General features: G+C 39.7%; 1 protein-coding gene across 1 annotated transcript in view; it reads left to right on the top strand.

Moving 5' to 3' along the window:
• The window catches only part of fam20ca (FAM20C golgi associated secretory pathway kinase a), an 89,454-nt gene that overhangs the window by 11,199 nt on the left and 64,801 nt on the right, over positions 1-13,454 (top strand). The window contains exon 3 of the mRNA XM_056251615.1: positions 5,820-5,898. Coding sequence (XP_056107590.1) covers positions 5,820-5,898 — 79 coding nt within the window. The remainder of the gene's footprint in view (positions 1-5,819; positions 5,899-13,454) is intronic.

Here is a 13,454-nt window from a genome sequence, read left to right on the forward strand (position 1 = left end):
TGTTTTACAGTGGATGACTGGCCTAGCTTGACCTGATCTACTGCAGCGAGAATCAAAGCAATACGAGCAGGTGACAATAGTGCCTGCATCGTCGTTGAATCCCACACTACACCTAGAAAAGTGGTTCTCTGTAATGGAGAAAGAACACTCTTTTTGGCGTTGAGCCTCAGCCCCAGTCACTTGATATGAGCAAGAACGACATCTCGGTGCCGAACCGCCTGTTGTTCCGATTGAGCTAGAATCAAGCAATCGTCTAAATAGTACAGAAAGCGGATGCCCTGTAACCTCAGCGGGGCTATAGCAGCATCCATACACTTCGTGAATGTTCGGGGTGACAGTGCTAGGCCGAACGGAAGAACCCGATATTGGTACGCTTCGCCCCCGAAAGCGAACCTCAGGAACTTCCTGTGTTGAGGGAGGATAGATACATGGAAGTAAACGTCCTTTAGATCTATCATGACAAACCAGTCCTCGGATCTGATTTGAACATCCCCTGTGACAGACACAGCGCCCTGTAACGTACTGGCAGGGAACAGCTGGCCTGGGCACTCCACAACCCTCCTCGGAGGGGGCGAGCGTCCCTCGGGAAATCGCTCGCAGAGTCTCTCTACGCCCTGTATAGGCAGGGTTAGTAGAACAGACCCCTGAGGGCATCGAGAAAGACAGGGCACCGTGTTTTTGTGCGGTGAACTCAGGTCTTTCACGATAGGGACCACCCTCAGAGTCCTGACGTTTAGCACGTCAGGATTTTTCTTTTTCCCGATGAAGTAGTATCCTAACTCCCTGCTGGGTGGGGGACCCATTCCGCCAGGAGCTCTACTAAGGGAACCAGCCTCTCGAGGCTGGCCTCTGGATGAACATCCCGAGTGACAGACACAGCGCCCTGTAACATACTGGCAGGAAACAGCTGGTCTGAACACTCCACAACCCTCCTTGGAGGGGGCGAGCGTCCCTCGGGAAATCGCTCGCCGAGTCTCTCTACGCCCTGTATAGGCAGGGTTAGTAGAACAGACCCCTGAGGGCATCGAGAAAGACAGGGCACCGTGTTTTTGTGCGGTGAACTCAAGTTTTTCCCGATGGGGACCACCCTCAGAGTCCTGACGTTCAACCCGTCAGGACTTTTTCGACGCGGCCTTTCTGGCGACAATGACTGTCCTCAGATCAGTCCTGCCCCGAGAAGGCCGCGCCGGAGAGCGCCCGCCTCGTCCCTCCAGTTTCTCTGCAGGAGGGCACGAGACTTGACACTCCGCTTCTGCTGTGCTCTTTTGGAAGACGAACTCGACGAAAAACTTTGCTCTGGTTGAACATTCTGCGTGACAGACACAGTGCCCTGTAACGGCGCACCAGCAGGGAACGACTGGTCTGAACACACTAGAACCCTCCTTAGAGGCGGCGAGCGTCCCTCGGGAAAGCACTCGCCAGACCCTTCTACGCCCTGTTTCGGCAGGGTTAGTAGGACGGGCCCCTGAGGGCGCCGGGAGAGACAGGGCACCCTTAAGGGAGGTGAACGCAAGTCTCTCTCGGCGGGGAACCCCCTCAGATTTTCCTTTGATCGGCCTGAAAAGCCTGCATAAAAGTCTTTTTATTTTTATTTTTATTTTTTCGTATGCAAACATGCAGCCGCCTGCCCAGCCACCGAGTAAGCCTTCCCCACCAGCACAGAGGTATATATATTTATTTATTTATTTATTTTTGGTGGAAGAGCCGGTGCTTTAAGTGAAGACGATGAAGCAGGAGAGAGATAGCTCGCGAGCGTCTCCTCCGCCTACAGTATCGTCACATAACCAGCAGATTTAGCACCAACAATGTTACCATAAGCATTGGACTGATTTGTGTAAATTCTGCTTGAAACCGGTCTAACCCAGGTCTTTGACACCTCAGTATGAAGATCTGGGAAGAACGGTAAGCACCGGCGAGAAGGTTGAAGTCGTGCAGACAGAAATCTATCATCTAGATTGCTTTTAATTCTAGAAACCTGTCTATCAGCTGGCCACTCGATACTGTTTTTTTTTTTTTTTTCTTCAGCTTTTCAACAGCCCGAGATAACACATCCATCAAACCTTCTTCATTTGCAGTATAATGTGATAAACTAGTTTTCTCTGATGCAAAACTTTCGACATCCAGCTCCTCAGAACTGGAAAATCTCAATTCAACATCATCATGTGCCTCCACCCGGGCAGAAGTAACCGCCGCAGCGCGTGCTTCCAGAGCCGGGTGAGAGGCACTAGATCTCGGCGGAGATAGCTGAGATAGGCCGGAGCCCGTCTCAACGTCGCCAGTGAGATCCATCTGCGAGCCCCAAGACAAGCGCCGCCGCTCTGCCTCAACAGAAGCGGGACCCGAGCCTTGGGGAGCTCGCAGCAAATCACTCTCCTCGAAGAGCGATCGCCGCGAGCGCAGAGTTCTCAAGGGAAAACACTCGCAATGCTGACAATCGACTCCCTCGAGAGCCGACTGGGCATTGCTGCACTTCCCAACACACTTCTTATACTGCTCGCTCATATTGGTTTTTTTATATAAAATATATATAGTGAAAACTCCTGACAAAACAGACAAACACAATCGACAGATTCAGACACACACAGAGCTGCTGAAGTAACTAAAAGCTGGCGTATTGTGTACTCAGGGGATATTTATAGCTTCCTGGTCGATGACGTCACTCGCCGTACGCTCATTCTCTCCATTGACTGATTTCATTCATGCTTCAGACGCGTCACGCTGAGGGCGTTCCCACTGCGATTACACGCAGCGGTAGTCCCTGAAGGGGAACTCTGGAGGACAGTGGCCCCCCAGAACCGACGTTAGCTACGCCTGATTTAGTCTGACCTCCTGAGGTTGACATTTTTGAAGGTTAAGTATGTTTTTTTTAAGAGTTTCAGACCTTATTTTGTCCCCCATTCATGGAAAGTGCCTTTTATTTAGAAGGTTGTGAGGTATACAGAATGATCCACATAGACATGTGCATGCACTCAGACTCTTGAGATGACTAGTGAACATCAGGGCCTATTTCTGTAGGCAGAATGATGGCAGAAGTGGCATGCACACTTCCTTTTATTCCCTAGAGAAAGTGCGATTGACAACTTCTCTTCTTCCATTAGTCTAAAAGTCCACCTGAAGATGACAGTTTTTCCAGCCCCGGGCACGTCAGTCTGAGACGTCTCTATTGTGATGCTCTTATAAAAACAGTCTCTAACTTAAAAAAGTATAACTACAAACCTCGCAAGTTTGCTTCATGTGGTAACATCTAAATTAAGTGGATTTATTTGAAAAAACCTGACACTGCCTAAAGCCATTTTAATGGTTATTAAAAATATTGGTTCATTGATGGTGAAGGGTATAATTTCTACTGTGAATGTCACCACTTTAGCATACTTTCAAAAAAGAGTACTTATTACAGAAATTATATGCTTTAAAAGAATGTACTTAAGTGTGAATCGAATGTAATGTTTTTAGATACATAATTACATGTTATTTTCAATTAAATAAAAAATGTATTATACACGGAACATTCTAGGCTGTTTCAACCCCATGTTTGGGTCAAATATGGACAAACACATGGTTTAAACCTGGTTGAAATGTTTTAATTAAATTTTGAAACCCAACAGTTGGGTTTTTCCATATTTGACCCTAGCATAGGTTGAAACAACCCAGCTTTTTTTTAAGAGTGTTGTTTAAATTTATATTAAATGCAATCAGTTGAGCTTAAAGGTGCTTTTTTTCTACCCAAATAGTGCTTAAGTACACCTTTTTATGCAATTTCATAATTACTTCTATTGTCTTTGCAACATGGTTAAAATGTACTGACAAGCATTTATGGTAAACTGAAATGTAATTTGTAATTACACATAAATTGCAAATGAAGTTACAATTTATACATTTAAATATATTACATTTAAATATGATTTAAAATGTACTTTAAAGTCAAATTTTAATTAGATTTTATTACAAAGTCCACTTTTTAGGTGGTTAAGAAACAGTCATGAAAGTGACCTTTTATTTCATTAATATTATATTATCTGCAAATACAGTTTTTTTGAAATACTTTTCAGATTTGACGTATACTACAATTGCATTTTCAGTGTTGCAGAGAATATCCGAGTTCACACTTTTCTCAAACTTACAAACGGCTTAATTCGTTTTCTGCATGTTAAGCAGGAATAGGAGAAGGTATTTAACATTTAAAAAAAATCATCTCTATACGGTACGAAATGCCGTTGTTCACTTTTTACAATGTGGCTCAATGCAGCCTCTGGAACAAATAGTACCTTGCTGGAGGTAATTTTAGTCATATTAGGATTAATTAAGGTTATAAATTCAGCACTTGGTGAAATACTCTGCGGTGATTGCAGCACTTTCAAAAAATTATACTAAAATAGTGTTGCTGGAAACATTCAGGACGCATTTAATCAAATAAATAGAGCAGTTCTCTGGGGATTGAAGCAAATCAAAAGATCTGCAGTTAAACAATACTTGTTTGTATATGTGTAGACCTAGATACACTAGATGATAACATTAAGAGCTACGGCATTATGGCTTTGTTCCAACTGACTTGTCTCTGCTCAACTAATGAGTTCAATAAGACTGTACTGCTGCAGAATTGCACAGGTGCTCTCTGGGGAAATATGATACAGATTTTTTTTGGGATTACTCAACGTAAAGCTGTATCAGCCATCTTTGCTGTCCAATCTCATTAATCAGCCTGACAAAACATGTGTTCTGCTGATCTAAGGTCAGTTTTCGGACTTCTCTCATAGTTTTAGGACTTTCGAAACTAGACTGTCTGGATCTAACACTTAAAGAGAAAATGTGAGACAGGCACTGACACAGCCCTGGCTGGAAAAGCCATGAGAAACATGACTTCACTCTCTACACACCATGGTGTAATTTTGGGGGATTATTCGCTTTGTAGTAAATATGATTTGTTGTGACTAAGTTAAGCTGCCGAAGGCCTACGTACACGCAAACCACTTGTGCACACTTGCGAGGGACTTCAGTTCAACTTCAAATAGTTTAAAATGCTCTCCAAAATTCTTAGACTTACTAAGGTTACATTTGATTTTGAAAAACATTTATACCACAAAAGTAATGTAATGATATTTGTATATATATATATATATATATATATATATATATATCATTCATTAATTCATAATATCATCATCAAGTATTTTGGTGGGTTGTATCACATTTTTTGACTGTTTTGTCATTTTTTGTAAAAAAAATTATTGGCTTTGTTGTGTCGATTTAGTTTTTTTCAGTTTGAGTTATTTTATACAAGTTCACATAGGCCTAAATAAAAATTAGAAATTAATATTAGCTGAAATAAAATTGTATGTTTTTATATTTTTATTTCAGTTAATGTTTATTTCAAGTAACGAAAATGCTTTTTTTAATGGTTTGAGTGTTTTAGACAATACTTTTAATGAAATGAATGTCACGTGATTAGCCCTTGATTTTTCGTTTATGCTCAACAAGTACCCTGAGATCGTCATATCACAAAAATCTCATATATTTCAAATGTTTTTCAACTCTTTGACTCTCATGAACAGCAGATGGTTGCATAGTCTTGTAAATCTGCATGTGTTCATCATGAGATTTGCCGACAGCCTGACGAAATGCACTAAGAAATCACCACTGCTGTTTACAAAACTGACTCCCAAAACATCACAGCTGATACATGTTTGTGTGAGTTAGAGCGAAAGCTATTTAGCATGAATGCTGGAAGAGAAGGTTGTGTTAGTGTGTGGGTGTTTGTTCATATTGTCTTGTTTTTAGAAAGCTGGTCGGCTGGTGTTACAATAATTATGTTCCTTTCACAGCTATGAAGTCAGGCGGCACTCAGCTGAAGCTCATCATGTCATTCCAGAACTACGGGCAAGCCCTGTTCAAACCTATGAAGTAAGTGATACTGCAGTCTTTCATTTTTCGTGAATGCATTTCCAATAGAGAACCAGTTTTTTCAGAAAGTTTCTGGCATACTTTCATTCCAAGTGTGCTTAAGGGGTGTGGACTAAGCCTTTTGTGTTTCAACAAAAACATGTGGTTTTGCTGTTAGATGTTGAACCAGATTTATGGTTCATGTAGTTGCAGACAGTCTTTATTTTACATGTGTAAAATATGAAAAAGCATGTTAAAAATTGAATGGTGTCAAGAAATGGGACAGGCTCGAATCATGCAGTTCTGGTTATTCACCGCTAGAGCGACAAAAGTTGCCGACTGCAGCTTTAAAGGGATAATTCACACAAAAAAAGTTAATTCTGTCATCATTTACTCACCGTCATGTTGTTCCAAACCCATAAAGGCCTGTTCACACCAAGGACAATAACTATATCTATGACGATATCATCAACTTTTAATTCCAGACTCTTGGTCCATTCAAAGATAAAGATATCGTTTTAAAAATGGTTCTAAATAAAGAATAGCAGAGTCCACACCACAACCAACAATGATAATTTGAAAAAGTTGGAATCACTTTCAGAATGATTTTTTTCTTCCAGCTGATGAACGATAAATACATTGACAGCCAATCAGAATCCACCCTACTTGAAAGAGCTAGAGCATTTAAAGTGGCAGCGTGCACATATAATAACCAGAACGATAATTTGTGGACGCTAATGTAGTTATTGTTATGGTTATCTTTGGTCAGCTTTGGAAATGTGTGTTCTGCATCAGCTAAATTACATAGTGGTGTGCCACAGGACTCTATACTAGGGCCTATTTTATTTTAAGGTTCTGTTGATGGTTTTTAAAGCGTTGCATGGTATTGCCCCAAAACACTGTATATTGTTGACCTTTTGATACCTTATCAAAATACAAGAAATATGAAATCTTCTAGTACTTTTAAGCACTTTGGCCAATGGCAGTTGTTTTAATTGTGCTACAGAAATACAATTTGTATTGTATTGTGTTGTATTGTTTCTTTATAGTTATCATTGTTGGTGTGAACACAATAAAGATAATTATTTAAAATATGAGATTTCTGTCTCTCTATTGAAAGCCTAAAATCTGATGCTTCACAACTTTCATAGATAGATCGTAAACGTAATCCATATAAATCAAACGGTTTAATCCTAGTTTTCTGAAGAGACACAGCCGCTTTACATGATGAACAGATTAAACTTAGGCTTTTATGCACATATAAATATTGATTGGGCGAAAATACAGAGAACATTCAAAGTTGGTAACGCGAAGCTCAAGCATGAGAACCAATCAATGAATGCCCTTATTATGACATTGAACAAAGCGAAGATAAACTGAGTATGCAGATATTTACCTAAAAATCCCCAATTGAAAAAAAACTTTTTTAAACCCACTAAAGATTGCATCTGAACTGAAGGATTATTAGTAACCCCTCAGTTGTGTTCGGCATTTGTTGGCCGGCAGCACGAGCGTCCGTAAGATCTTTCCGGGTGGGTAATGATCAGTCTGGTTTTAATTAACATCGCCAGGCTTACGCATTAATTAAAAACCGCGAGACACTATCACACGCTCTTGGGGATATTTGCCAGAAGAAGCTGTAATAGCACATTACACATAAAACAGGGCGGATCGACGGAGTGTGTCTGCCATATTCCCTCTGTTGAAACAAGACTGCCAGGGCTACCTGATTTATTCGTGATCAAATAATTACTAGGTGATGGTTGATTGCTTCCACCCAGAGGAAAACCTTTTTTTTTTTCTTGTTGTTGTTGTTTTGTTTGATTATGCTTTGTCATTTGCCATCTGTGATTTCTTAGTCTTTCTTAGTTGGTACAGACACAAGCATTTGGTGGCTAAACACACACACACACACACACAGAGAGAGAGAGATAGAGATATTACAGTAGCATCAGGAGATGCACAATTCACACACCAGACAAGGTGGCTTATGCATGTTTGGATTAGTGCTCCCTGCTGAAAAAATCACTGGCTTAGGCCATGATGAATTACTGCTGGGATGTACAACATAATACTGTGCAAAGTCTTAGATGATTTTAAAATTTCCAAACAGTCCTTTTGCCATTTATTGCAAAAATCCATTGATATTTTTGTATGCACAAGGAGCAGTGTTGTTTATATACCATTTAAATAATATTCGAAATCATTTTTATTTTTATATTTTCACTTTTCATTTCAATTTTAGTTTTAGTCATCGTGTTGTGCTTTAGTCATTTTCTTTTATTGGCTTTTGTTTTTTTAAATATTTATATTTAGCTTTTTTTATTTCAGTTTTAGTTTTAACTTCAACTTATTTTAAGTTAGTTGCTAAGACAATATTTCTAATTTTCCTTTTTTCCTTTTTTTTTTTATTTAACATTTTTCATTTTATTTTCTTTCAACTTTATTTCAATTACCAATTTTTAGTTTAAGGATGCTTTCACAATTGGTTCGATGGCCTGGTCCGAACCAGTGTTCGGCTGCTCTTTTTGTGGACTCAGGTACAGTTTGCGGGTGCGCACTTGAGTTAGGAAAACAGCGCTCAAATTATCCAAACGAACCGAAGGCATCAAGGGCGAGATTAACTGACATCTTGCGCCAGCGCAAACCCTCTTTTGCATTGAGTCCATCTGAGATTACATGAAGAGAATGAACTGAAGGACTGAAATACACAGGGGCTGAATCCGAAATCGCCCCCTAAAACCTCAATCACGATTCCCTACGTTACTCCACTAATACGGTTCACTTGAAGGAGTGAATGAAAACGACTGAGAAATTCGGTAAGCCGTTCAGCGTTCATTGGCTGTACACTTATTACGGTGCAATGTGGGATAGAATGAGTGCACTCGATAATTTCCACGATGGTTTCGGACACCACTACAAATGGCTGTCCCCTTCAAATAATGCCCTATTTGAGGGTATACGGGGTGATTTTTTTTTACCATGGTAACAAATGAAGAGCGGGAAAATGGAACAAAGGGAACAGGTAACTGAAGAGAAACAATCTTTGAAAATGTTGTTTTGCACATCCCTAGTTTGGCGCTAATCTCGTTTGTGGACCAGTATATCCATTGGGTAAACTTGATGGAAAACGTGAAATTGGTCAACCAGCATGGTTTTATTTGATAATTTAACGGAGGAAGGTTTGAATGTACATAATACACCTACCTATATGATACACATCTGCTAGGATAACAGCGGCACAAAAAAGGAACATTGTGTATTGCGTGTTTTCTGTTGAAATCCCAGCTTTCATCTAGTTCTCAAGAGAGATCATGAAAAGACACAATATCTTAGCGGAGTGTTTGGCAATGTCTGTAATAAAAGCGGTAATTAAACATAATCTCCGACTAGACAGAGACAACAACTGAAAGACTACACTGACTAACACAAACAGAGTTCTCTTTAGCTGTGTTTCACAATTTTGAGCAATTACACCTTGGAGGTGTTAAAACGTTCATATTATGCAATGCATTTCTCGGTTTGTGCTGTGAATAATCACCGCTAAAGAAAGCAAATACCACGTGCTGAGCTTGAAGAATCATTTATTCATCATATTGTATACATGAATAGCCTTCCATATGGTCCCACTCAAACCATTGAACATCCAGAGCACATGGCCACCCTCACCACAGCAAGTATGCACTTTTTCATCCCGAATAAAGCTCTTTCCCAGGCTCTACATCCATCTCCCACTACGAGAAGGCTATAGATATATCCAGCTCTAAAAGCTGGGAGTATTTCCCAGAATCCTCGTCGACGGCACGGGGCCACCCTTCCCCTCACCTGCCCCTCTGTGTAGCCGTACTGAGCATCAAAGCTTCTTTTGATGTGCTGCTGCTTTGAGCCGGATGCTAATCTATCTGCCGACGCATGGAGGGGTAACTGCTCCGGTTCCCGCAGTCTTAGAAAGCCGTGTGTGTGTGTGTGTGTGTGTGTGTGTGTGTGAGAGAGAGAGAGGAATTTATTGAACTTGAGTTATCTGACTGGGATCTAGGTGCAAATGCAGCAATAAATCATTGTGCAACCTTTCGCTCTACCTTCTCCATGTTCAGTCAGAGAACAGCCCGGTGGGACATGTGCCACGGAAAAGCACTCGTCCCATCAGAATGAGGAAGGAGTAGCTGTGCAGGAAAGCCCTGCTCACTGAACGGCTTATTTATGCCAAACCCCAGCACTGAATACTGATGATGATCAAGGAATGAGGAAGGAAAATCAAATTAGAAAGACAGAGAGACAGAAAAAGCCCCTGTGTAAGTTAAGGAGCTCAAACTTTAGCGTACTTTTAAAAAGAGTGCGTATTACGGAAATAATGTACTTTAAGAAATCCACTGAAGTGTGAATTGAATGTAATGTTTTCTGACACTTAATTGCATGTTATTTACAATTAAATGAAAATGTAGCATAGTTTAAATGTATAAACTATAAACTAAAGAGCTCTTTAGTTGTGCTGTTTTAATTTACATATTGATATTTCATTTCATAGACTTCTATAGCCTTTCAAATGTGTTTAAAGTGCACTGCCAAATACACTGGGAATCATTTACTGTATGGTAAACTAAAAATATACCTTGAAGGGTTAGTTCACCCAAAAATGAAAATTCTGTCATTAATTACTCACCCTCATGTCGTACGACTTTCGTTCATCTTTAGAACACAAGTGAAGATATTTTTAAAGAAATCTGAGAGATTTATGTCGCTCCATTGACTGTCTATGCAACTACCACTTTCAAGCCCCATAAAGCTAAAGACATGGTTAAAGTAATCCATGAGACTCCAGTGATTTAACCTCAATTTTATGAAGCGACTTGAGTGCTTTGTTCACGAACAAAATTATTCACGAGATCATCACGATGCATATGTGTTGTGTTGACGCATTAGAGTAACAATTACAGAAGAATAAAATAAAGCATATTTTGTTACCCTTTGTAGCTTGGAAGGGTTCAGTTTGAGCAGATGTTTTACACCATCATCCCTGTCCTCGTCAGAGCTCATTTCCCAATACATTCAACATCTGGCTCATATTCACGATCTCAAACACATTCTCAAACTATCATTTTCAACATCTTTCAAAAACATGATAGCTTCTTCTCCAGATCCACCATCATGTGACAGTGACACTAATGTTTGATTGCGTTCAGCACTTGCTCTGCTGTAAATCGCCGAGCCATTTCAAGTTGAACTTCCTATTCTTTTGTTTTCTGCCTGCTGTAACTATGAGTGAACCGTCACTTCATCATTGTTTATCAGACATTGCCACCTTGTGTAATAACTAGGTACTAACCCCAAAACTACCCCTAACCTTAACCCATGTAGTTTCCCAGTTCTTTCTCAGGTAAGTACACTGAAAGTATACGTATGTGCACGTTCTGTAAAATAAAGTGCAACAAAGAAGGTTGATAACTTACTAACTTAAAAAAATGAATGAGGAGGAGGGCAGTGAATGACGTCCCGGGACACTAAAGACCTGAGGTATGCGTTTAAGGGTTAATGTGAGTCCAAACACAAGATGCGTAGGCCAAAAATCGTAGAAACAAGGCGAAATTTTAAAAACAACACTATATATGGGTTAAAAAGGGTTATTTATTTTGCATCTAGTGGTGTTTATTATTTTATTCTCAATTCTGCAGTAACCAGGGTTGTAATGTTTATTTTTTTTTCCTCATTTTGATTCCGAGGGAGTATGTGAACTGATAAAACATACCTTGAAGGCGAATGTAAGATGCTTTGGATAACAGCATTTGCCAAGTGCATAAATGCAAATATGCAACAATTTTTTTTTTTTTTCATCTCCTATATTGAGATTCAAGCCTTGATTATCAGACCCACCCATTATTCACTCCCTGACTTCAGGATCTTATCCTAACTTCTTAATTCAGAGGCCAATGATTGGTTAATAGGAATATTCCAGGACCATCAAGAGTGTTGCTTATTGGAAAATGTCCTAACCATATTATAAACCCTCAAACAGTTCTCTTTTACTCACAGGCTGGAAGTTTGGTCCGTGAGCAGCTCTTTAAAGTGTGTGCCAGGCTAGATCTGTCTCAACAGGAGCAAAAACACTCACACAGCAAAATAGCTTGTGGATCTTTAAGCTACGAGCCAAGTTTGAGGTTTCCACTCCTTTGATGTTAATGATTTTTTTCCTCGAATTGGTTCTGAAATTGCTGCTGTGCTTTGATATGAACTCTCACAGCAGCAACAACCAAAGACTTTTCAGCTACAGCTTTCGTGCATGCAACGCTGTAATGTAGAATATGTTCATGTCATGTAGAATATTACATGCATATCAGTCAGGGAGATACAATCACATGACTCATACTGTCACTGTGTTTGGCTTCTCTGTGGTACCAGCTTCCAGTAAGATCTGTTGTAGGCTATGCGCACACTTATTGTCTTGTATTGGTACGCATGAGGCCAGATTGAATCTATCTTTAGCTTATTGATGCATGTTAGGTAGATTTCTGAAATGGGAAATTATTTTGCTAAAGCACAATGCATGTCAAAACCTGCGCTGAGGACTTTCAGAGTAAGCAGGGTCTGTGTTGTTTTGGAATGCAGATGAAAAACCCAGTCGGAAAATCCAGGTTAATTTCCAGCTTCAGATGCGTTTTGTCATGTAAATTGTAAAAAAGAAAAAAAAATTTGGAGAGAGTTTTTTTGATTGAAAGTGTGGGCAGGAATAAAAAAAGATGCATGATAAAACATGTTTTATGGTCAATGGATAAGCGTATTTAAAATAAATAAATAAAAACACTACATTACACTGAATCTCGTATTGAAATATTCTGATATAGTAAAAGAGGCTTAGAATATTTTAAATCCTGTTACGGCAGTTCACATGTCAAACTCCATGAAATATGACAACTGGGGTAATGTTTAGCGCACACTGTCTGAGCCCTCAGCCGTAGCAGGAAGTTAAGCTGAAGTGATGCATTTATGTGTGGAGAAGGGTTGGATTGTTACGAGTGGCAGACGTGGGACCTGCTGAAAGACACGATGTTTAGGGATTACAGAATGTCAAATCTGACTAAAAGAGATTGTTGATGATGCAATCAGATCTAGAAAACATACAAATTCCAGTTAACCCTAACGAAAAAAGTGCTAAATGTTTAAATTTAGGACCAAGGGGTCAAGGTTTTGCCGGTTAGCATGGTTACCATTAGCATTTTGCTCTAATGATGGCCTTTCAAAAGTATATACACGTATTCTGGGTTTCTTTTTTAAAGCAACTTTAAAATCGCTTTAACATTTTATAGTAGTATGTTAGTGACCAATTTTTGTTTTAATGGCTCTTAATGGACTTGGCTATTAAGATTAATGGTAACACTAATTGCTAACACCTAATTATAGACCTCCTTCATGAAACTCTGCTTTTTTGTTGTTTTTACACCACTTCTATAAAAAGGAAGACAAATGTTATTATTAGATTCTTCTTGCTTCAGTTTTGACAGTTTATTTTGGTTTGCTTTGCTTGACACAAGAACAACCCACCAAAGTCGTTGGTTAAACCCAAGCCATCCAGTCGTGTCTGTATG

Source organism: Rhinichthys klamathensis, unplaced genomic scaffold (genome assembly GCF_029890125.1).
Source record: "Rhinichthys klamathensis goyatoka isolate OS25496 unplaced genomic scaffold, OSU_Roscu_1.1 h1tg000004l_1, whole genome shotgun sequence".
NCBI lineage: Eukaryota > Metazoa > Chordata > Actinopteri > Cypriniformes > Leuciscidae > Rhinichthys > Rhinichthys klamathensis.